At 35.8% G+C, this 24,657-nt stretch overlaps 1 protein-coding gene across 1 annotated transcript in view; it reads left to right on the top strand.

Moving 5' to 3' along the window:
- LOC106884049 (dual 3',5'-cyclic-AMP and -GMP phosphodiesterase 11A) overlaps window positions 1-24,657 on the top strand; it is a 389,181-nt gene that overhangs the window by 198,024 nt on the left and 166,500 nt on the right. Inside the window, exon 8 of the mRNA XM_052973868.2 lies at window positions 7,777-7,852. Coding sequence (XP_052829828.1) covers window positions 7,777-7,852 — 76 coding nt within the window. The remainder of the gene's footprint in view (window positions 1-7,776; window positions 7,853-24,657) is intronic.

Genomic DNA, 24,657 nt, shown 5'->3' with positions numbered 1-24,657 from the left:
CCCATATTCTCACCAACAATAGCCAATGTGTATGTGGAATACTTTGAGAATTTGGCTGTAGGATCAACACCACTAAAGCCAACCCTATTGCTTCGATACGTTGATGACACCTTTATACTCTGGCCTCACCAGGAAGATGTCAAAATACTGCTAGATCATGTGAACTCAATAAAGCCATCCATACAGTTCACAATGGAAAAGGAAAAGGACAATCAGCTAGTATTCCTGGATGTTCTAATAACACGCACTAAGCATGGGTTCAGGACATCCGTATATTGCAAGTCAACCTTCACTGGACGATACCTCAACTTCAATTCCCACTATCCATACAGTATAAAGAGAGGAATTGCTCAGTGCCTAAAACATCGAATAAAGAATATAAGTAGTGATCGTGATACACACCACGACAATATTAAAGATAAAAATAGATGTTAATTTATCCAAATAGATTTAGAAAATTACTATTCATCTATTAACGAGATTATTATATATGCTATGAGAAAGGTTAATATGATATATGATGAAGTTAATGTAGTACTTACGGGGAGGAAATCCCTAATTAGATATAAAAATAAACTATGGGCTAGGGAGGACACAAGGGATTACTTCGATGTACCCATGGGCGCCCCAGACTCGGCACAATTAACAGATTTAGTAGGAATATACCTATTATCTGAACTTGGGTTAGAACATGTTAACTTAGATGGAGGTTTTTATAGGGATGATCTACTCCTGATAGCGAAAAACTGCACTAATAGATCATTAGAAAATATAAAGAAAAAACTATATAAATTTGTAAAGAATTATGACCTAGATATATGTATAGAGAAAGAGCATTTCGTGGTTAACTACCTGGATGCATACCTAAACTTAGTAACCAATAGAACCCAACCATTCCATAAATTAAACGAGAACCTAAAGTACATTAATGCCCATAGCAACCATCCTAGTTCAGTCAAAAAAGCACTAATAGAAAATATAGGTAAAAGAATTTCCATGTTATCCTTGGATATAGATACTTTTAATAAACATGCCCCTTACTATAAGTGAGCATTAAGAGAAGCAGAATATAATACGAAAATTAAATTCTATAATTATTACGGAACAAATAATAATACTAGGAATCATCCTAACGCTCAAACTAACTATAGAGATAATAGCAAGGATAATAATAAACAATATAAGGAAAAAATAAAGATAAATATAATATAAGTATAAATAAAATAATATTAATAAAAATGATCTTAGTAAGGTTAATACCAAGATAAAATGTGCAGGTCCTTGAGTGCCCTCCAAATTTCTTCACTTCTCTATGGTTTTGGATTGCATTGGATCCTCCATGGCGTTTTCTGTTTTTTGTTTGGTGGGTTGGGGTTTCGGCTTTGGGTATTTCATTTTTTTTCCTTTTTCTCCCTTTCCTTCTTTATGTTTGTGTTCTTGTTCTGTCCTTCCTTTTCTTATGGTGTGAATTTCTTTCCTCTGGTTGTCCAACGAGGTGAGGGATCGGTTCCTTTGTAGGACACTGGCACAGAGGGGCTTCTGGTTGCTGCTTCCTTGGATCCCCCATCTTTTTCTGCCTGGTCGTTCACAGGTGTGGGGGATGCATTCTTTTGAGGAACCGCTGGATCAAAGAGATTTCTGGGTTGTGTCTCCTTTTCTCTCTCGTTATCAGCCATGCCACAATTTTCCATTATGACATCCATGGTGTCGATGTGTTGTCTGATAAGCATATAGGATCGGATGAATTCATTCTTCTTCCGCTCTATCTGATCAGTGGTTCTGTGAAAGCCATTGTTTTTCAGTGCAGCAGTGATGATGTTGTTTGGCGGATCACCACTAGCTATTATCCATGCTCGCAACAGAAGATTCATTTCTTTCTTCTCCCACTTTGGTGCCATCTTCGTTTTTCAACTCACAATGAGAATAGGGAATAGAGAGGAACTGAGAGATTGAGGGATGGAATAGGGAAAGAGAGAGGGTGATATGAAGAGAGAAGGGGTAGGATGTTAGCGGGACAGAAGGAGGTAGAGGAGGGTAAGAGAAAGAAAGACAGAGTGAGGGAGACGAGTGGAAGAGAATGAGAGACAGAGTGAAGGAGAGGAGAGAAGAGACAGAGAAACAAAGTGAGGGGAGAATGGGATGAGAAAGGGAGACAGATTGAGGGAGAGTCATGAAAGGATGTAGGATGTGAGGGAAAGTGAGATACGGAGTGAGAAGAGGGGGAAAATGAAAAAAAATATATTAGGGAGAGAGTGAGGTGACAGGGGAAGAGGTAGACGTTGAAAGAGACAAAGGAAGGGAAGAAGTGAGAAAAGAGGAAAATATGAAAGGGAGGGAGAAAAAGAGGCGAGAAAAAGAGGAAGATATGGAAGAGAGAGGGAAAGAGGTAGGTGTAAGGAGATATAAGGGAGGGAAAGAGGAGCGGGAAAGGAGGAAGATATGAAGGGGAGGGAAAGAGGTAGATGTAAAGAGATATAAAGGGAAGGAGAGAGGAGCGGCAAAGGGAGGAATATATGTGAGGGAGGGAGAGAGAGGAAGAGGTAGGTATGAATGAGAGAGTGGGAGCAGGTGACGAAGATGTGTAGGAAAACGAGAAACAAAATTTATAATTCTAAATAGGATTTATAATTCTAAATAATTCTAAAAAGATTCTAACGTGAAAAAAAAAGAATAGTGAAAAGAAAGGGGTTTCGTAATGATTTTCTAGTTTTCAAATAGAATGAAAGCGAAATGGTCACTGTAATAAATGTTTGTTTTTAAGAGGCCAGTTTTTGAGAGTTGCATTTTCCTCGCGTTCGGTAAAAATGTGTTTATTATGGTAGCTTAGTGTGAGGCATTATTCTATAGTAATGCCCTTATATAAATATAAATAAATATATTCTAGGGATAATGATGGATTTTTCCTTATGAGTTTCTTCACGCTATCTAATTGATAAAATTCTTGTAAAAGATTTTTATCCTATTATTGAATTAATTAAATTTATAACCGGAATATATTCAGTGCTGAATTTTATTCCGGTTTAAACACGAGTACCGAAGTGCAATTTAAAAAAAAACCCGACTTTTACAGGAATGTATAGGGATAAACAATCTTCTATGTACGATGCCGGATACATGACTTTTCGTTTTGGTATGTTGAATCTCTTGTTTATTTTTATATATTCAGACAATACTATATTGATGATCGAAAGTTACATATTATTTTAGTAATTGGGAAATCGTTCGATACATAGTTGAGTCTGTTTTTAAGAGTCCAGTTTTTGAAAGTTGCATTTTCCTCGCGTTCGGTAAAAATATGTTTATTATGGTAGCTTAGCGTAAGGCATTATTCTATAGTAATGCCTTTATATTAATATATACATATATATTTACATATACGTTTATATATATATTTATATATATTTTTTTATATATAATTATGTTTATATATCTATATATATATACATTTATATATAAATTAAAAACGTAAAAATAAAAACAGAACACAAAGGATTCTGCGGTACACGTGTTTCAAGCTTTATAGTCGTTGCATCATTATATTAGTATATAATTGATAGACAGGATGGTATAAAGCTATCTTCAGCCGCAAATATATTCTTTCCCAAGTATTATATCACAAAGAAGAAGTCACCAAGAACAAAGTAAAAGAGGGAAAAACATGAGAGATAAAAAGTGAGAGTCCACTTGGTATTGCCCATTGTAATATACATTGTAATATCTTTATCCTCTAAGTTGATACATTTACATAAAAGTTCATCGGTATTCCGAAATCTGTTCATATTGTGCCACACTTTTTTTCTTGTTTACATTTTCTAATTATTCACTGTTTTGGTTTTTATATGTTCTAATTACCATTTACCACTTCCTTCATCCTTTTACCCTCTAGATAAGGGTATGTACCAATATAATAGATAAGTTCGTATACTTAAGTTGTAGTGATGTACTTCGGCTAAAATGACCACTCACCACAAGAATATCATATTTCAAGTTTTCTTTAGCCTGACGTTATTTATTTATGACCCACCACTAGTCTTGGCCGACACAGCATCATGTATGTCTGTCATTTACGACCTCACCCTTTTAGATCTCTTTGTCTCTTTATCTATCTTTATTTCTCTTTTTTTTCTTCTTTTAGGTTTTTTCTTATCCCCCTTCTTTTTAACTCTGTTATTTTATTTCTTTACTTTTATATTTTACCACCCTTCTCCAACCCTTGTAAATAGCTTATATGCATCTTACTCTACTATCCGGATTTTTCTTATTGTTTCTTATATTACCCTCCCCTACCCCTCGATTTGACTTCTATTATTTTTGTATTAATATTTGTGTATTTTTTTCTTCGTATTTTATATTTTAACCTCTAACCTCTTCCTTTTTTGGACCCTCTCCTTCTAGCCCATATCAGCCAGTATTGTTTATTTAGCATTCACTCAACCCTGAATTGTGGCAAAATATGGACAGATTTCGGAGTACCGATGAACTTTTACGTAAATGTATCAACTTAAAGATATTACAATGTATATTACAATGGATATTACAATGGATATTACAATGGACAATACCAAGTGGACTCTCACTTTTTATCTCTCATGTTTCTCCCTCTTTTACTTTGTTCTTGGTGACTTCTTTGTGATATAAGACTTGGGAAAGAATATATTTGTGGCTAAAGATAGCTTTATACCATCCTGTCTATCAATTATATACCAATATAATGATGCAACGACTATAAAGCTCGAAACACGTGTACCGCGGAATCCTTTGTGTTCTGTTTTTATTTTTACGTTTTTAATTTATTCTTTCACCCCGGCCACGATCTGGCATATACAGGTGCTTACAATTATCAAGTATTACCTCTAACATTTACATTTATATATATGTATATATATATTTATATATATATTATATATATACATATATAGATTTATATATGTATTATATACATATAGATAATATATATATATATATATATATATATATATATATATATATATATATATATATATATATATATATATATATATATTCTCTATTATAACGTTCTTTTTTAACGTAGTATTTTCGCGCGAACTCTTGCTTAAAACGCTATAGCTATTAGATAACGTCTTAGTTTTCAGTTTGAATTACGGAAAAATTTGGATAAGTACTGTTTTCACTTTGCTGAAGATTTTCTACTATTTGAAAATAATATGTATTCTTGTTTTTATACTATTCATTTGGTTCTTTATAGATTATTTTAATAGATAACTTATTTAACACTATATTATTTAGAAGTTATAGTTTCATTTCAACATAGTATTAGAACTTCGATTGGAATAGTGTTGATATATTTTCGATTATTTTTGATTAATATTATTTGATTAATTATTAATCTTTATAGTTTATAATATCGTTAAAGTTTTTTTAAATCAAAACTTTGTATATATATATAAAGTTTAACCTTTTATTCTTAATAATTTTTTCTTTCCTAATTTTTTCATTCATAATTTTTTCCATTCATAATTTTTTCATTCATATTTTTTATTATTACGTTTGTAGAAATAAATAATCTTGTATTTTTCTATTATTCAATTGATCTTTAATCATAATTAAATAAACGTCTTTAGCTTTAAATAGTATAGCTTTAACTATTACACCGGTTAAATATGTACTAATTTTATCTTCATTATTATTTTAAACTTAAACTTCGTTCAACTTGTATTTAAAACAATGATAATTTAAAACAATGATAATTTAGGTAAGATGTTTTTTGTATATAATATACATGTTATTATAATGGATGAAGGGATGATTATTGAATGGTTATTATTTTGATATTATGATATTTTTTAAATAATTTTTCTATCTTTATATAATAAGTATTTCATATTAATTCATTTGGTACTTATTGTTGGTTGAGATATATATCTAATTATTGTTCTACTTACGATCTGACGAGTAGGTATATTTTTGAATAGAACTTATTTTCGATAATTTCAATTGATTTTAATTGATTTTAATCGATTTAAATTTCTTTTCTATTTGAAAATTGGTGATGAAACACGTGTAATCTTTTTATTATATTTATCTTATGATATTTACTTTGCTTTATATTATACTCATTTATTGTGCTTTTAATTATTAATTTTTCTATATGTGATAGTGGATTTTCATCGATGAGTTCTTGAAAATTGGTTATTTTCCCTAAAACTATATATATATATATATATATATATATATATATATATATATATATATATATATATATATATATATATATATATATATATATATTATAAGGTTTTTAACTTTTAAATTTTCATATTCAAAAGAGACAGAGACTTCAAATTCGATATATCGATATTTTCCTCTGGAAAATTATGATATATATATATATATATATATATATATATATATATATATATACGTATATATATATATTTATATACACATATATATATATATATTTATATATGCACATGATAGATCGCTGACCACTACATTTATATTTTTTTCTCCTTTTGTTCATTTTCGGTGTATCATCAATACACACAAAGTCCTTAAATGTAAAAGGCAACACAAATCTTTGAAAACACTATTAACCAATGCCAAACTACATACACCACTTCCACCCCATCAGTCAAAAAATGTGCACGCCCTAATTGTGGTACCTGCCCCTACCTATTTGAAGGCTCTGAATTTACCTTCAAACGAGGAACAAAGTTTAAAATCAAAACCAATTTCTCTTGTTCCTCTGGTAACCTTATTTATGTCCTCACATGCGCAGGTTGCCAAAACTTCTATATCGGACAGACGAGCCTCCCATTGCGTAGAAGAGTAGCAGTCCATAAAGAACAAATAAATCTTCCTCAATACCGCCAAATTCCACTCAGTGGCCATATAGACTCTTGCGCCAGAAACAAAAACCCTAAATTCCTTATATTCCCTTTCTATCAATGTAAAGACAGAATCTCCACACAAGAAAGAATCAACAAGGAGAATCTTTTCATAGAGAAATTCCAACCATTTCTTAACACACATGCCCCTCAGTGACCTTATTTCTCTAGGAACAGACATAAACTTCCTGTTGAAAAAGAGTTCATAACTCCAACTAAAAACATTTGTCTCCCTTTACACACACTTCCTGTTTTGACACCACACTTCCTGCTTAACACAAACTTTTAACCCTTTTTTTAAACCTAACACAACTCTCAATTCTCATGCATCCTTATTTTTTCAACCATTATATACACGAATTACCATTGAACTTCAAAAACTCAAAGACAATATAATGTATTGGTATACTTATTTTTTTATATATTATTTTTTTTTTATATATTACTTTATTCATTTTGTACTTCTTTGTAAAAAACTTTTTCATTCTCCCTCTCCTTGAAAATTTGCTTCGCAATGAAAGCCAGTTAGAAATCTTTATTAAAATATGCTTCCAGTTTAGCATTCTGCCTTATTATTATTTTTCCTTTTCCTATTATTTCTCCACGTGCGGTTAACACAACCCCACTATTTACTGACTTATATATATATATATATATATATATATATATATATATATATATATATATATATATATGTGTGTGTGTGTGTGTGTGTGTGTGTGTGTGTGTGTGTGTGTGTGTGTGTGTGTGTGTGTGTATTAAACAACTGAAGTATACACATATTTGAGAATTGCGATCAGGGAAGCATACATTTCATTTGACAGTCTCTTTCACTTTCAGAATAAGTAATTTTGTACACATTTACAACATGTCTATTCAGTGTCTTTTTTTTTTTTTTTTTCAGGTTGATAAGATGACAGGATTTCATACTAGGAGTATCCTTTGTAAGCCAATAAGAAATAGTGATTTCGAAATAATAGGTAAGTACGAATTTATATTTCTGCAACCATGTACAGACTAATACACATGTGTGTACTTTCAATACATACTTGTGTATACATATACACACGCACATACAAATACATGTATATCGTATTATATTTCCTAATGCATAGTAAAAATGCACTTAGACGTTTTTACCTATTCCCACATTGTCCCAGTTGCTTTCACAACAATTTTGATTAATCATGATTAGAGCAATGTAATGGATTATCTTTATATTTCTTTGATCTAAATGTAGGCATATCAGCGTTGATTGACTTTGCATAGCAACTTGTACCTTTGTATTGCTGAATGTACTTTCTTTATACTTCCATGTTTTATTAATAATATTTCCAGCATATTCAGGCAATGAGAAAAGTTGATATTTAGAGATTTTATATGCTGGGCATATGTCTAATTTTCACTTACCACATATATCTGTAATAAACGCTGATGACGTTAGTTAATCTTCTATTTAGAATTAATCCCTTTTATCCTGTTATACTGATTACATCCGTTACAGATGTGCAAGTGAATATATAACGTACAATAAATATCAGTCCCGTTTTAAATTCATAAGGTGCCTCATCTTTAAGATTGATACAGATTCCTCACACGGGGTGTCCACACGTTTTGCCTGCTGGAATTGTCTGGCGCTGTCTAGTGAGTTCTTAAATGATTTTGAATTCCTTTTACTTTTTTTTATTTATTCTATTTCGAGTACAATTTCCAGTCCAAAGTCTCTCTTTAATAATAGTGTATTCGGATGAATGATGTTATAAGCTTCTGAATTGTATGTTGATACACGAAACAAGCTATAGAGAGTATATGAAGCATCTTCAGCGCTCCGTAATTCTTGAATATCAATCGATTTTGGATGTTCTATTCCGTTGCCAATTAATGTTACTGAGCATAATTTTTCGAGTAATATTCTTGAAGTCGTCCATCCCGAATTTCTAAAGTGGATACAATTTTTCAAATTCTTCTTACCAAACTAAATGGTATATTTGTTCTTGAATGTTTTGGGTGGCAAGAAGGTAATAATAAATATTGTTTTGCATTTGTATATTTCAAGTAGATGTCAGTTTCATTATTCACGTATCATTTTATTATTGCAATGTCCAAAACAGTAGGGTTTCTTTTACTATATTTCTTTAGAATTTATCCTTATCCACTTAACTCTGATCTCTTGGATCGGTAATTTCCTATAAGCAAATATACTGTATATATATATATATTTGTCAAAGGACATACTAAGTATGTCTACCTGCTTGAAATAACAATCAAAACTCGTTATTTACCATTGTAAATTAATTTTAATATATATATATATATATATATATATATATATATATATATATGTTCTGTAATTCAATGAATATAGGTCAACAGAAAAAATATCGGGGACATATTTTCAGTCTTTGAAAATCTCTTTGATTTGCTTGTGAAATAATTGTAATTTACGTTGTAAAAGTTTAATTTATATGATTAAAAACAATAGTTGTAACGAAGTGACACAGTACAACTGAAACTTTTCAGCAACAAATTGGCTATATATTAGTAGCAAATACTATTCTTATACTAGACTTTCTACAAAGTGAATATTTTAAACTCATGCGTGACAAACAAAATCACTGAGATCCCACATCTACCCAATTCAGCTTTCTCCTTAGAAAACTACATGCCAAATACAGAAAAGTGACTAAAATAAGTTTATGAAAAATTACAATCCACGATTGAAGAATCTATAACACCACATCAAACTGATACATTCACTAAGAACTAAATGGCCAAGATATTGTGTTGCTATAATTCACGCATTCAAACACAAGCACAGAGATAACCATATACACACATATATACAAATACACAACTAGCATGCAAGCAAGCAATCTAATTTCCATATTTTTAGCTTTTCTGACAACTTATTGTTCATACACATTGAATTAATATTGCCTGTCTTTTGGTGTCCACCGTCTCACGTGACATTAAACGTGTACACAATGCACAATTCTTATTCATACATGACACATTCACTGGAGTACCGCAGTATAACTTTTGGCGTAATTATTATTCAAATACTCACATGACCTCAACACACTACCATCTCGAAGAAGTAATCAAATTCGACGCCGGATTTCGTGACCATCTTAACCGATTAAACTGTGTTCATTCATGGCAATTTAAGTAATATCTTCATAAAAAGAGCTAGACGCACGCACGCACGCACGCACGCACGCACACACACACACACACACACACATATATATACATGTATATATATGCATACATATATATACACACACATGTATACATATATATATATATATATATATATATATATATACTCTTTTACTCTTTTCAGTCATTTGACTGCGGCCATGCTGGAGCACCGCCATTAGTCGAGCAAATCGACCCCAGGACTTATTCTTTGGAAGCCTAGTACTTATTCTAGCAGTCTCTTTTGCCGAACTGCTAAGTGACGGGGACATAAACACATCAGCATCGGTTGTCAAGCAATGCTAGAGGGACAAACACAGACACACAAACACACACACATATACATATATATATATATATACATATATACGACGGGTTTCTTTCAGTTTCCGTCTACCAAATCCACTCACAAGGCTTTGGTCGGCCCGGGGCTATAGTAGAAGATACTTGCCCAAGGTTCCACGCAGTGGGACTGAACCCGGAACCATGTGGTTGGTAAGCAAGCTACTTACCACATAGCCACTCCTGCGCCTATATATAAATTCCTGGATGCTGCTGTTTTATGAAGTTTTCTATATTGTTGTTGAAAGCTCAAAACAAGGAGTAATTAACAGTCGACAACTGAGAAGGGATTAGACTTCTTTTGGTATTTTGTCTCTCATTATGTGTCTACGCATTTCTCACTCATTGGTGATATATGTTCTTGTATATTTTTGAGTAATTATCGCTCGTTTGTTTACTTAATTTTCACTCGATGGTAATGTCCTATATTTCATGTATTCTATATTTATTTATTTATAATTGAACGCCACGCAGCCTTGTCGACAGAAAGTTTTCATTTTTATTTATAATTTCTGCGAGCCTTTCTTTATTTCTTTCTTTCTTTCTTTCTTTCTTTCTTTCTTTCTTTCTTTCTTTCTTTCTTTCTTTCTTTCTACAACCCTTTATTTTCCGTTCCTCCCTCTCCCTGTTTGCTGACCCCTGTCAATCTTTCTTCCACCCCTTACAGGCTTTCGTTCCTTCTGTTTCTTTCCCTCATCCTCCCTCTTGTCTCCCTTCTCTTCTGCCTGCTTGTTCCCACGTGACTACAGGCCATTTTTTCTCACCTCTGTCTTTTCTGGACGCGACGCGTACTTAGCTGGACGTCATTTTTCTCACCTCCCGACATTTTCTCTCTCTTTTTTCCTCTTCTACTATTTTCTTCTCTTGTATTTATTCTATAACCTTTCAAAATTTCTCCCAGGCGTTACCCTTTACAATGTGTTTTGGCCTAACGGCACTTAATGTTTGTCTTCGTCGATTGTTTACTCTATATGTCCACCCTGTCGTTGTTTGTTTGTTCGAAGCTCAAACTCTCCACAAATTTTTATAGCTTTAAAATTTCTGGATGCTGCTGTTTAATAAAGTTTTCCTATATCGTCGTTGAAACCTCGAAATAGGGAGTAATTAACAGTCGACAAATGAGGAAGGTTAGACTTCTTTTGGTATTTTGTCCTGTACTTGTCTGTCATTATGTGTTTACGTATTTTTCACTCGGTGGTAATGTCCTATTCTTATTGTATATTTTTTGGTAATTCGTCCTGTATATATCGCTCGTGTGTCTACGTAATTTCACTCGTTGGTGATGTCCTGTACTTGATGTATTTTATATTTATTTTATATATATATATATATATATATATATATATATATATAGATTTAGGTTTAGATTCCAAAATTGAATATGGTACTTATGTTTAGGTACCAGAATATAGTATGGTATTATGCAAAAACCATTCTAAGAGCAAGGTGATCAAAAAATCAAAATAAGCAACACGGATTTTGAAGATGATTGCAGTACGCACGTTTCATGCTACTCCATTTATTTAAGTAATGCAAGCATTACATTAAATGCAATATGTAGAGCAATCTTCAGCTGCACAAAAATGTAGAAAAATTACAGTAGAATAGACATATTATAATTGTGGCAACATTTAAAATCCAAGTGGGAAGAAGAATACATAAAAATCCATCTTGACCTAGCCAAGGCTAGCAGGCTAGTAATTATTGTTGCTTATTTTGATTTATATATATATATATATATATATATATATATATATATATATATATATATATATATATATATATATATATATATATATATATATATATATATATAAATTAAAATCAAGGATAACATCTACATAGGATTTTATCAAGTAACTAGCATGTAAAAACCAATTCAGTTAAAAATTAATACAAGGTATTAAATTATAATAAGGGCAACTACGAAGTAATGCCACATGCCAGAAGATGCTAAATGGCTCTAAACTACTTCATCTATCACATAGATACGCGCTGAAAGCGAGGGAATGAACAACAAAGATTTTTTTGAAAAAGTTTAGCCCGGTGCATCAGCATGGCCCCATTCTACCATTATCAGTATTACATAACCAAACTACATAATTATAAACATTTATATATACCATACGAACACAACGTATTCACAGTGCATATACAAATGTTCACAATTATATACAAATTAAAAATCTAGTTCGTGCATCTCAGCCTTGTTCATCTCAATCAACATAATTCAGCAGTGAATAAATTTGGTCTTATTCTAGCATATGGCATTACTTGGTAGTTGCCCTTATTATAATTTTATAATTATATTTATGAAATTATAAAATTTGTGTTTGTGTGTATATATATATATATATATATATATATATATATATATACACACACACAAACGATCATACACACACATTAAAAGACAATACATGTTCGTAGGCATACCGTTGCATACATTTTTGTATACACATATCTACATACATGCTCATGTATAGACTTTCAATCCATTCACACACACTGACAAGAGTATGCCCAGTGACACTCGTACGCTACCCAGTTTGCGCATTGCAGTCTGCGCATTGCAATGTTGGATCTGTATGTATACATACACTGTAAACACACGTCGCCGTATGAGTTCGTACTCTCTATTTCTCAGATGCCTACATATGGATGCAAGCAGAACTATTCTTATTCTCCCTTTCACTGTCAATCAATCTAGTCAAATGTCATAGTACTAACTCCGGAAATATGTCTCACCTATATTGTAAAAATGTAAAATAAAATAAATTTTAGTGAACTAATTACGATCAGATTTCCAAAAACGTAAATTGTATAGAAGTTATTTGATATTGTTTAGAAAGTTGTATTGTAAATTCTCCAGGAAAATACTGCTGGGATGGTAAACAATATTTCATTAGCGTTACAGCAGAGTTTATAATGTACTTCAAGGTCGCGAGACACGATAGTCTGACGTACGGGTGGAGGAACGTATTTTATTAATCCATGTGCAAGAGGAAATAATGTGATAGATAAAGAGACAAACAGAGAGAGTCAGTGAGATAGAGAGTCAGTGAGATAGAGAGTCGTGACTGCACGACTTCTATAATTCAGTCATTAGACTTCGGCACCGCCTTGAATCTTTGTAGCCGAACCGCAGTACTTCTTTTTTTAAGCCTGATACTTATTCTATAGATCACTTTTGCCGAACCGGTAGTTTACGGGGACGCAAACACACCAACACTGGTTATTAGCGGTGGTGTGGAGACAAACACAGAGAAAGACACACGCTTAGATATATATGAATAGGTGCAGGAGTGGCTGTGTGGTAAGAAGCTTGTTTTCCAATCACATGGTTCCGGGTTCAGTCTCACTACGTAGTACATTGGGGAAGTGTTTTCTACTACAACCTCGGGCCGACCAAACCCTTATGAGTGGATTTGGTAGACGAAAACTGAAAGAAGCCCGTCGTGTATATATATATATATATATATATATATATATATATATATATATATATATATATATATATATTTGTGTGTCTGTGTCTGTCCCTACACCATCGCTCGACAATTAATGTTGGTGTGTTTACGTTCCCGAAACTTACCGGTTTGGCAATAGAAAACAATAGAATAAGTAATAAGCTTGCAAAGAATAAGTCCCGGGGTTTAGTGGTTCGACTAAAGGCGGTGCTCTAGCATGGCCGCAGTCATATGACTGAAACAATTAAAAGAATGAAAAAGAATGTGTGTGTGAATGGATTGAAAGTCTATATATACGACAGGCATCTTTCAGTTTCCATCGGAACATACTGTTCAGATTGTTTTATTACCCTCTAGTGGTCAAAAAGAAGGGACAGTACAATCTAACGGGGTCAGATGATTTACAAAGAGATGAAATCATTTGTTTTTCTAAAGTTATGACAAAGTAATTCGAATGATTAAACAAAGACACAAAACAATGAAGTGGGGGGACGAATTCTGCTTCGACCCCACAAGCTCCGTTCTACCACTGATACCTTAGATAAATCTTTGATGGGATATTCATGTGGGTACATTCATTCGCAATATCCGTACCACACTCTTTCATCTTTTCCAGAAACAACAGCTGACAGGCATCTCCTCTCCAGCCCTATTTTCCTTTTCGGATGCAAAATGAAAAATGTCACCAGTACAGGGCCAGAGATGAAGTTGCCGGTCACAAATTCTTTCATTCTGGTCTTCCATATAACCTCTTTCGCAACCGCCATTACTAGGAGAAAACAAATCTTACCTTCTTTATTCAAGGAGGCAGGTGGATCAATTTTTACAATTGACTCAGCGGACAGCTGTAATCTTCCAATACTTGACAACAGTTGTTCGACATAAATCCACAGATCCGACACACCCGAACATTACACGGTTTCCTTATCCTGCATGCATCTTGGTAAAATCGGTGAGCCGGGGCCTCAGTGCCTTGTGAGCTTATCCCGAACAAGTAAGATTCCTCGGTAACACTGCCAGTTCAGGGACATCTGGAAATTATCCAGGGATCCCTGCCCGAATGTTCTTCGGAACAAGCTGGTGAGATGATCATCGTCGAGGCCTATGATCTCCTTTAAGGTATCATCATACTTCGATTCTACTATTCCTCTATATAATGACGCAGTTGAACCACCACCACCTGCATTGCTCGAACGATAGAAAAGTACGAGAGCCTTTCGGCACTCAGTGTACCACGTGTCCAACTTAAATCTACGATAAACCCAAGATTCCAGTCCACAAAAACGTGTGAACTTGGGAAACGTCAATTTTGCAAGCGGAGTCCACACCCGTTCACAATCCATGTAGAGCCACAGATGCCTCAGCCTCAGCGTATGTCTTCGCATCATCAACCACGGCATCCCTATCCCACCCTTTAACAGTTGTTGGCAGCAGATAGAGCACCTTACAAGTGGTCCTGTGCCCTACCACAAAAAGCGAAAGAGCAGTAGTTCCAACTTGATCAGCCACGAAACGGGACAAGGCACGACGGTTAGGCAGTAAGTAATCACCGATGTGATAAACATATTGACAACCTCCGCTCTCCTTTCCAGGAATAGCCACCGCCCAGACCAGGTCTGGGTTAGGCAGGTTACCTTGCTTAATACCTCGCTCCAGTTCTTCTCTATCTGGTGATCTGGTCCAAACCAGACCCCCTAGCGGTTTAATCGGACCCTCCGTCCAACGTCCCACGACGCTTTTAGTAGGTATCCAGGTGCCGAGTTGCGAGCCGATTGACTTTTCACGATTAACCTTCGCTCCTGCCACCGTCACGGATTCCTTAATGGCATCGCCTACCCTCCGTAGGTGTTCTACTTTGGATACGATGATGGTGATATCGTCCGCATACGCTGTAATACATCTGCCACATCCTGGCTGTCTCGGAATGCCCCTCAGCACCTCTAGCATTCGCAGTAATGGCTCAAGAGCCAGCACATGCAAAAGTTGGGAGAGAAGACACCCTTGACTAACCGAGCATCTGATGCAGAACAGCTTCGAAAGGAAACCGTTCACCCGAACTATCGAGTGGATGTTACTTGACATGGCGATGATCCAACTACAGAATTTCGGACCCAAGCCGAACGCCGCAAGGACCGACACCAGGTACCGATGGTCAACCCTATCGAAAACCTTAGCTTGGTTTAAATGGACCAGTGCCTCACCCGTGCCAGGCTTGCTTCTAAGGTACAGCGTATAAGGTGGAGATTGTCCTGAATGGATCTACCGGGAATGACACAGGTTTATGCCTCCCCAACGGGTCCATCCGTGACACGCGCCAACCTTTTCGCTAAAGCCTTGACCAAAATCTTCAACTCTATTCAACAGAGTGATGGGCCTAGAGTTATCGACCGAATCCTCCTTGTTCGGATCTTTTCTAACCACCGTCACCACTCCCCGGCATACAGATTTGGTAATGAAACCATTCTGCTAGCAGGTTCCCGAACAGGTCTGGCATACTATTATATAATTTATAGGGTAAACCATCTAGTCTCTGCGATTTGTCTCCGCCGCAGTCCACCATAGCCTCTTCCTCCTCCGTAGCTGTGATCAGCCCTTCACAGCCCTCCGCTTCTCGCCCCGAGAGACGCCGCAGTCCGGCGAGGAAGTCCGTTACGTCCCTCCTGCTCTCCAGTCCACCGCTCCTCCCGAAAAGCTGAGCGAAGTGCTCTTGAAAGATCTCACACATCTCCTCGGGTTAGTTTACCAAATTACCCTGTTGGTTCGTCACAGATCTTATTGTGGCATTATTGCTACGTTGAGCTTCTATTACTCGGGCCCATCCAGTGGCTCTGATTCCATCACATTCCATTGCACGGAGTCTAGCTCTGATCATGCATCCCATGTGTTTGGCTTGGATGTGCTGGTTTAATTCCAGTCTTTTCGCCAACACCAGGGATGCAGAGCCAGTTCTCATTGCCTCTTCTAGTACCTTAACTAGAGCTCTCTCTTTCCTAGTCTCCTTAGCTACTAGTCCTATACTATATCTAATTTTATGGCTCGTTCGAGGAATACCACCATTTATTATTCATAATGGTACCGGTTAATGTCCTCTATACTAACAATTTAATCCGGCTCCTGTAATCCTCATCCTCCAAAAGGGACTACTGAGTTTCCAGTACCCAGAGTCTTGCCTATGTAACCTATATATGTCGAGCTTACAAGTTACAAGCTTGTGATCACTGTAGCTGACAAGATACAACTGTGGACACTTAGCTATATGTCTATCTTTAATTCTAACGATCTTATCTCGGTAAGCTCTGGAAGACACGTCGCTATTTGACCATGTCCACAATGGAGCGTTCGGGAATTCCAGTCTGTAAGGATCTGCTAGCTGATAGCGACATATCAGATCCAAGAGGCAAGAGTTAACTTTCCTATCTTGGTTTGAGCCAACATAATCTACGTGTGCATCGCGGTTTGTGTTATAGTCTCCTTTCAGAACTAATGAGTGTGAAGTACTCAGAAATTTCTCCAGGCCTTGAAAATACTCACTTTTACCATCGTTAACTGGTCCATAAATTGCTACAAGCCTTATTGTCTTACCGTTGCTGAACGTCAAGTCGAGTAGCACCAGCCTACCCTCTGGATCAATAACAATTAATCTTTTCTCTGAAACCAGGTTTTTCTAAATTAGAACCAAGACACTTCTTCCATCCACAGTATGGCATGAAGAAATAAATTTCTCATAACCATTTAGGAGCAGGAGCAAGTCTTTTGGTCCATTCAATCTGGTTTCAGTAGCAACAATAACATCCAATCCACGTGACCTGATGTCGTTAAGAAAACGTCCTTGTTTCCAGCTCGACATCAGACCACGCACATTTAAACAACCAGCATGAATACTCATAAGAGACATACAGATTTTGTGGTGAGAGATAGGCTGTCATGTCCATCTCTTTATTCAACTACGCTGGCTTGCAGGATGATGATAGATAGGCCCTCAAAAATTTGGTGGGTGGGGTGGAATGTCTTTCTGTAGAGGGCCTATATCATGGTGAATTCTGTAAATATTTTTCCCCTATGGGGGTTTTATTGTATTCAACAGGTTTTGCCGTTGGAACAACAGCCAACCTGCTTAACAGTCTTGTACTATTTTTTTTAACGCCTCCAAGTGGCAGCCATTTTTCTTTGTGTCAGCTATTGTTGGTTTCTTTCTTTTATGAGTATGTGTTGAGGAAGTTGAAGGGGTGGGTTGTGGGTTCCTTCTTTTCCCACTATCATATCATGCTCCACCCTCGCCCTTCTCTTTGTCGATGGTTTTATCTTCCATTTCCTTCACGGGGTTTCTGTATCTGTTGTAGTTGGTGTTCTACTTGATTATTCTTCTTCCTCTTCTGGAGGTGGGGGTACTACCACTTTTTCTGGGGGAGGACCACACTTTGCCCTTATGTTGCCACACTTTTTGTCACAATTGAAGCGATGAGGCTTCCTCCTCTCTATCATTACAATTAACCTAGTGTCCCACACCTGAATGATTTCAGGTATTTCTTCTAAATTGGAAGGGGCTGCTTGAATTGCCATTTCAAGCCCTTGCCCCTGCCAATTTTGATTATCGGTTGTTGTTGCTTGTAGGATCGTAATTTTATCCTCCAAACCGACGACTTTTGTTGCCACCAGCTAGGCAGTATCTACTTCCGGTGAGATTTCGTGAATTCTTATTTTCGACGTTCTTCTCCCCAAGTACGTGGGGGAGAAGAACCACTTCTTCCGTCTTTAAAGTATTAGTCGAATGCTACTTGGCTTTCTCTTCACTGTAGAACCTTACCTCTATAGCAGCAAACTTCCTCGCCTGAGTATTTATAATTTATGTCAGACCAAATTGGTCTAAGGCATTTTTCCACCGCCTCTCTCGACGCCATGTCAGGTTTCTTATTTTTTACGATAAACGTTTTGTAGATGACCGTTATTCTATTCGTTTGGAGGGGCTATTTGAACTTATAACCCCTCCTTTTTAGCATCCCTTTAAACTTGATTATTTCACTTAAATTGGTATTAAGATTTCTTTTGGTTATTCCTGCTCCTGCAGCAAAATTAAATTTTGGTGTCGTTGGAGACTATACCGGTGTCACCGGAGACGTTACTAAGGCTGGTATATCCACTGCTTCCCTATTTCCAGACTCAACTGAGTCGCACATTTTTCAAAGGATTTGGGCTGACACCCTACAAAAATTAAATTAATGGGCAAAATTCCCCACAAAATTACGGCTAAACGCCGCGTAAGTTTAGGCCAACGTCCAATAAAAAAGCAATGATTCCTCCTTCAAACAACGGGGAATTATAACAAAAGAACTGTCACAAGCAGTTACAACCGTTTCTTCAACAACACAAAATGTACCAAGTTCAATAACTGGTTCAATAATACACTCATCAAATAGCAAAAATTACAACCGAACTCCAAAATGAATGTTCATAGTGTACAACTACTAAGGTCGTCGGAACGTACTGTTCAGGCGGATGATATTAATTCTTTATTACACACAAGACAAAGGGGACAAACAAAGACAAACAGGACAGCACAAATCTGAGGACCCCCCCACAAAAAAAAAAAAAACGAATGGGAGGGTGAATGAAATAATTAAAATGAATAATGCAATTGAGTCTCTCGTCCCCACATCCGGGCGACTCCATTTATCTTTTTATGCTTTTTGAAACCTTAAAAAATGTCTATTTTAAAATCGTTTATGAGATATTTGTCCATTCCTCTCTGCCAGTACATCAGGTCTCTTCCATACTGCTTCAGTCCCACCGTGTGAATAGTGTCTACAATTACACACTCACAGCCTGGGGTCACCTATAACCTGTAGTGATCACTAATATATACACCCTTTTTCGCAGTTGGCCATTGTGTTGACTGTAGAGTACTATGCTTTTTCTTTTCTTCATAAGCCGGGAACGGAAGAATTTGGGGCTCCTGTATGGTTGTAATCATTTTGTTAATATTATGTGGGGTAGGGCGTGGTTTAGTGTCTGCAAGGGAAGGGAGGGACGAAGTGGGTTCGGTGGGAGTTGGGTGGGTGTGGGATGGGAGTCCTCATTTACTGCTTCTACTTTTTTTGTCGTTATCACTATTCAGTGTCTTCACCGAATAAGATCTGTAGTTGATCATTCTTCTCTTAGCCTCCTGTAATACTTCTTAGGGAGTGGACACCTTTACATCATTCCGCTCCCTGTGAAGCATATACTTGTAGTTTTCAGTCTCATCCATATTGACTTTCTTGTGGTTTTTGGCCATCGCTGCAAAATTCCTTCTTCTTTCCTTTTCTTTATCCATTTCATTAGGCGCTTAGAGTAACTCGTCTTCGGACGAACTCACCGTTTAGTATGCCATCATCTTTTTAAGCTAATGTGTTACTCCCTTCAACCAAGGAGGAACGCGTCAACAAAACTGCTGTGAGGCAGTAAAAACAGGCGTTAAACAGTGAAATAATTAACAATAATACTTGTCAGTAAAACATCACTAACATTTGGTACACTACGCAAGAATAAAACCCCATTCTGACACTGTTCAGGTGGATGATATCATAGGAGCTAAAATTATATGTTTAAATAAATTATGAAGCTATAGAAAATAGTGTTTTAAGATGAATCTAAATATATAAAGGGTAACTAGGTTAAAATTATGTAAACTAATTATTTCTGGAAAAAAAATTTAAAGTTGATAAATAGATTTTGCACTTGCTCAAGATTCCTTTTAAAATCATTCTATACCAACTTACTCATCTATTTGGATTACCGCTATGCATTCATCATCTGCATATTTAATATCCTCATTGATTTTAATACGGACAGAAGATTTTGCAATATCTACAAAGTTAGTAACTTCTAAATCGTAGTGATCCGCACATCTGGCAACAATGAGAGCATATCTTTCATTTCTTGTATTAGTATTTTATCCCCATGATGGATCTGAATGAAACAAGAACATTTTAATTAATATGAGGAGAGAGTAATTTACTGAAAATTATATAACCTTACATCTTGTATACACACACGCACACGCACACATTTACATACACGTACATACGCGCAAATACACACGCACACACACACACACAGATATTATTTACTTTTGGAAATATAAATACGAACAAAGTCTACTGAGTATATGTAGTGGTAAAACGATGTCAGTCACTAAATAAAGTACACTGGATTCATATATCAACCCCCAGACCTTAGTAATCAATCCGCTAACATATTCTCTCGTCATCCAGTGACAGAAACACTATCCTGTACCAATACCTCCGGAAACTGATGGACGTGATAATGTCCATTTAGCAGGAGTACAATAATAATTGCAGATCGTGCAACAATGAAAAAAAAAAAAAGGCTGGGGCAATCTTATATTCTATTTCCTATCTATCCCACTCCACCCGACACTATAAACTCTGATAATCCCGAAATTCTTTGTTCTGACCAAATATACACTATTCTGCCAACTGAATGGTAGCAGCATCAATGTAAATATTTTTACTGCGTGAATTTGTTAACTATGTTGAATAAATTGAACTGTCGAATTCATCTGATGAAAATGGTTTCTTTACAATGATGTAATTAAGAGTCCTTAGAAACGACCGTAATGAATTGACACTGTACATCTTTGTTATTTATATTATATATATATATGCATACAATTTTAAAATTTCGTTTCTCCTTATAGGAATCGAAAAATAAAATAAATATAGGGCTGCAAATAGAAGTAAAAAATCCGAGGCAAAAGATAAACACAGTGGTTAAAAATAAACATCAGAATTGGGCAAACAACTTTATATCATCCCCATATATTCACGCCGTTGAACATAAGTAAATACATATTAAAATACCAGGGCGTTCAGCTCACAGAATCCGAAGGTATAAGAATATACATATAAAAACGTGTGAAAAACCTTTAAAGAACGAGGCGTATGACAGCGTATGAAGAAAATACATAAATATGTATATAGCAAGGCGACTAAAATTGTTTTAAAATCTATGATGATTAAACTATTAAAGGTAAAATGAATCCAGAATAATGTCCATTGTAAAGTGCAATTAGTAATTCAAGTCTATAGCCGTTTCAGGAGCCACTGTCACAATCTATTGACACCAAACAGCAATGGCCCCTTCATCAGGAAAAAAATATATCTTCACAAAGAGGTTGAAGAAGAAACGGTTCTATAGAGTGTGTATCTATTAAAAATTAATAGGCAATCATAATTTTTTTCTACATTCCTGAAAATATACAAAGATAAATTTAAGCCTATTTGATTGCCCGCTTGGTTTTGAAACCGGATAGAGAGTGAAACAATCACTGAATACCAGTCATCTGTTTGATAGCAATAAAAAAAAAATGAATTATAGACTAATTGTTGCTGATACTATCATGTTTTTAAGTTGTTTTTGTTTTCAGTAAAAGGCACTTATTCATTATTCACCAAAGGGACAATACAGGACAGACAAAATATAGTGGCGGGGGGGTCAAAAATAGTGTATGGATAATAAAAGAGTGGAAATGATAACAATAGAGTGATGGACACTGATCTTCTTTTAGAATCCCTGGTACTTATGTCTCACTGGTACAGCTGCCACCAGCCACACTGCATCGATATCTAGTGGGACCTCCCTATCCTTATTTTCGGTGTTCGTCTTCTGAGGTAAGTCGGCAGTAACACTAGATCTGCCGATTTTAAGGGAGACGTAGAGTGTTCCTTTTTCTCCTCTTCGGAAGCAAATCTCACCTCGACTGAGCCGAAGCGCCTTCCTCTACTTACGCATTTTATGTCACGCCAAATTGGTAGTCGGCTCTTTTCGTTGGCATCCTTCGATGCCATCTCTATTCTTTTTGTTGCCTGGGACAGCGTTCTATAAGTTATTGTTTTGCGTTTTGTGTTGTACATCACTTCTTCTAGGGGGAGTCAGTTTCATGTTTGTTCCTCCCCTCTGCGATAAGCTTTTATATTTTTCGAACTCGCCCGGGCCGACTTGCACTGTTTCGCCAGTGACGCCGGCCACGGATGCGTAGTTCATTTTCTCATTATCATTCTGAGTTTCAATTCGGAGGTCGGTTTTATCCTTCTCTGGTACGTTTGCCAAAATGGGAGGGAGGGTAACATTTGTTCGCACAATTCCTCAAAGAAGAAGTCTGGAATTACGTATTGGGAGGCGTTAACTTCCATATTGTACTGATTGAGTAAAAAAATTTCCACAAAGGAATACAAATCGTCCCTAAGCAAGGGAATTCGCACAAAAGAAAACGAACCAGCTAAAGCAAGTAATGTGTCTTCAGGACACAGAAAATAGCAAAAGTTGTATAACAGTTCAAAAATTAGAACGGTAATCCCAAAAGGGAAAAAACCTACAATTAAACAAGAGCAGCAGAAAAACACGCCTGTTCAGTAAAAGGCACTGGAAGGGAAAGTTGGGGCAAATGAGTATATTTGTATGTATATTTATACTTATGTAGATATACATGTAATTTTATGTGTCCGTTTTTATGTGTTCGTTGCGCAAGCTATATGAAGTATCCAAACGTTGTTGGTTACTTTTGAGTGTCATATGTAGCACTCTCTGCCCCTATTTATTTTCCCCTTTCTCTCGCTAGTTCTCCGTTTCTCTTTCTTTTCTTTTCTTTTTCTTCTTCTCCACTGTTTTACTCCTCCTCCCCATACTTAATATATATGTTCCATATTTTAAAATACAATTCTCCCACTCTACTTAATCGATATAACGAAGCGTTTAGCAACTGCAATCCCCGCTCTTTCCATACATTTAAGTTCTATCACAAGCAAAATTGCACAAACGGTCACGCAACATAATTACACGACCCCCAACAGGCAACCTATTCAACCTGGCAAAAACATCCATCTTTTGCTATCTTTTGAATAGGATTATTTTCTTTCGATCATATCACCACATATATATACCCCCAAATCTATTTCTTCTACTCTCTAATTCACTACAACACCACCTACGCATACAGACTACGTCGTTTCTCTCAATCCCTTTCCACCATCTATAAATAGGTTTGGCTGCACTCTTGAATATGATACTACTAACTACCTTTCCCACCCATCTCTCCCTTTATCTCTATCCTTGGTTTATTACTCATACCCCCACCACCTATATACTACATACGCGCATTCCTTCCTACCCACTAGACCTTTTAACCTTATCTCCCCCTTCCCTCCTTCTCTCTATATGCTCATCCCCTCTATCCTGTATGATCAACTGACCATTAAAGTATACCGCTACCATCCTTCACCTCTATCTCTCCTCCATCCCCTTTCACATTCTGTCTTCATGACTTGACCTAATTACCGCTCATCCTTCACTTGACTTGGCCATTCTTCAAGTAAACAACCTAAAATCCATCGCAGTATGGCATATATTCACCTCTGCTATCTATGCTATATCAGCCTTCGTTCCAACATCTATTTCCGGATTATCCCCATATGGATTACTTTACACGGATTTTTACTACTGGAATGAGACTACACTTCAAGTACTGTTCTCTCTTTTTTCAGTGCATCACACTCTTTACCACTTCATACTAAAAATATCCGCCTATGGATATAATAATAGATTACTTTATTTTTTCTGTCTCCGATGAAGAGAAGTACTGGATCTTCTCAGAAACAGCTGTAAGATTCTATCCATAAAATACTTCTCCAACCTTACCATTGCTCTCTTTATCTTTTTATTTTTATATATTTACATATGCACACGCTAATATACGACTTATAATCCCCAATCCTGTT

The sequence above is a fragment of the Octopus bimaculoides genome, chromosome 16 (assembly GCF_046866305.1).
Source record: "Octopus bimaculoides isolate indiv1 chromosome 16, ASM4686630v1, whole genome shotgun sequence".
In the NCBI taxonomy this organism is placed as follows: Eukaryota; Metazoa; Mollusca; class Cephalopoda; order Octopoda; family Octopodidae; genus Octopus; species Octopus bimaculoides.
This window is presented reverse-complemented; position numbering and strand designations above follow the sequence as displayed.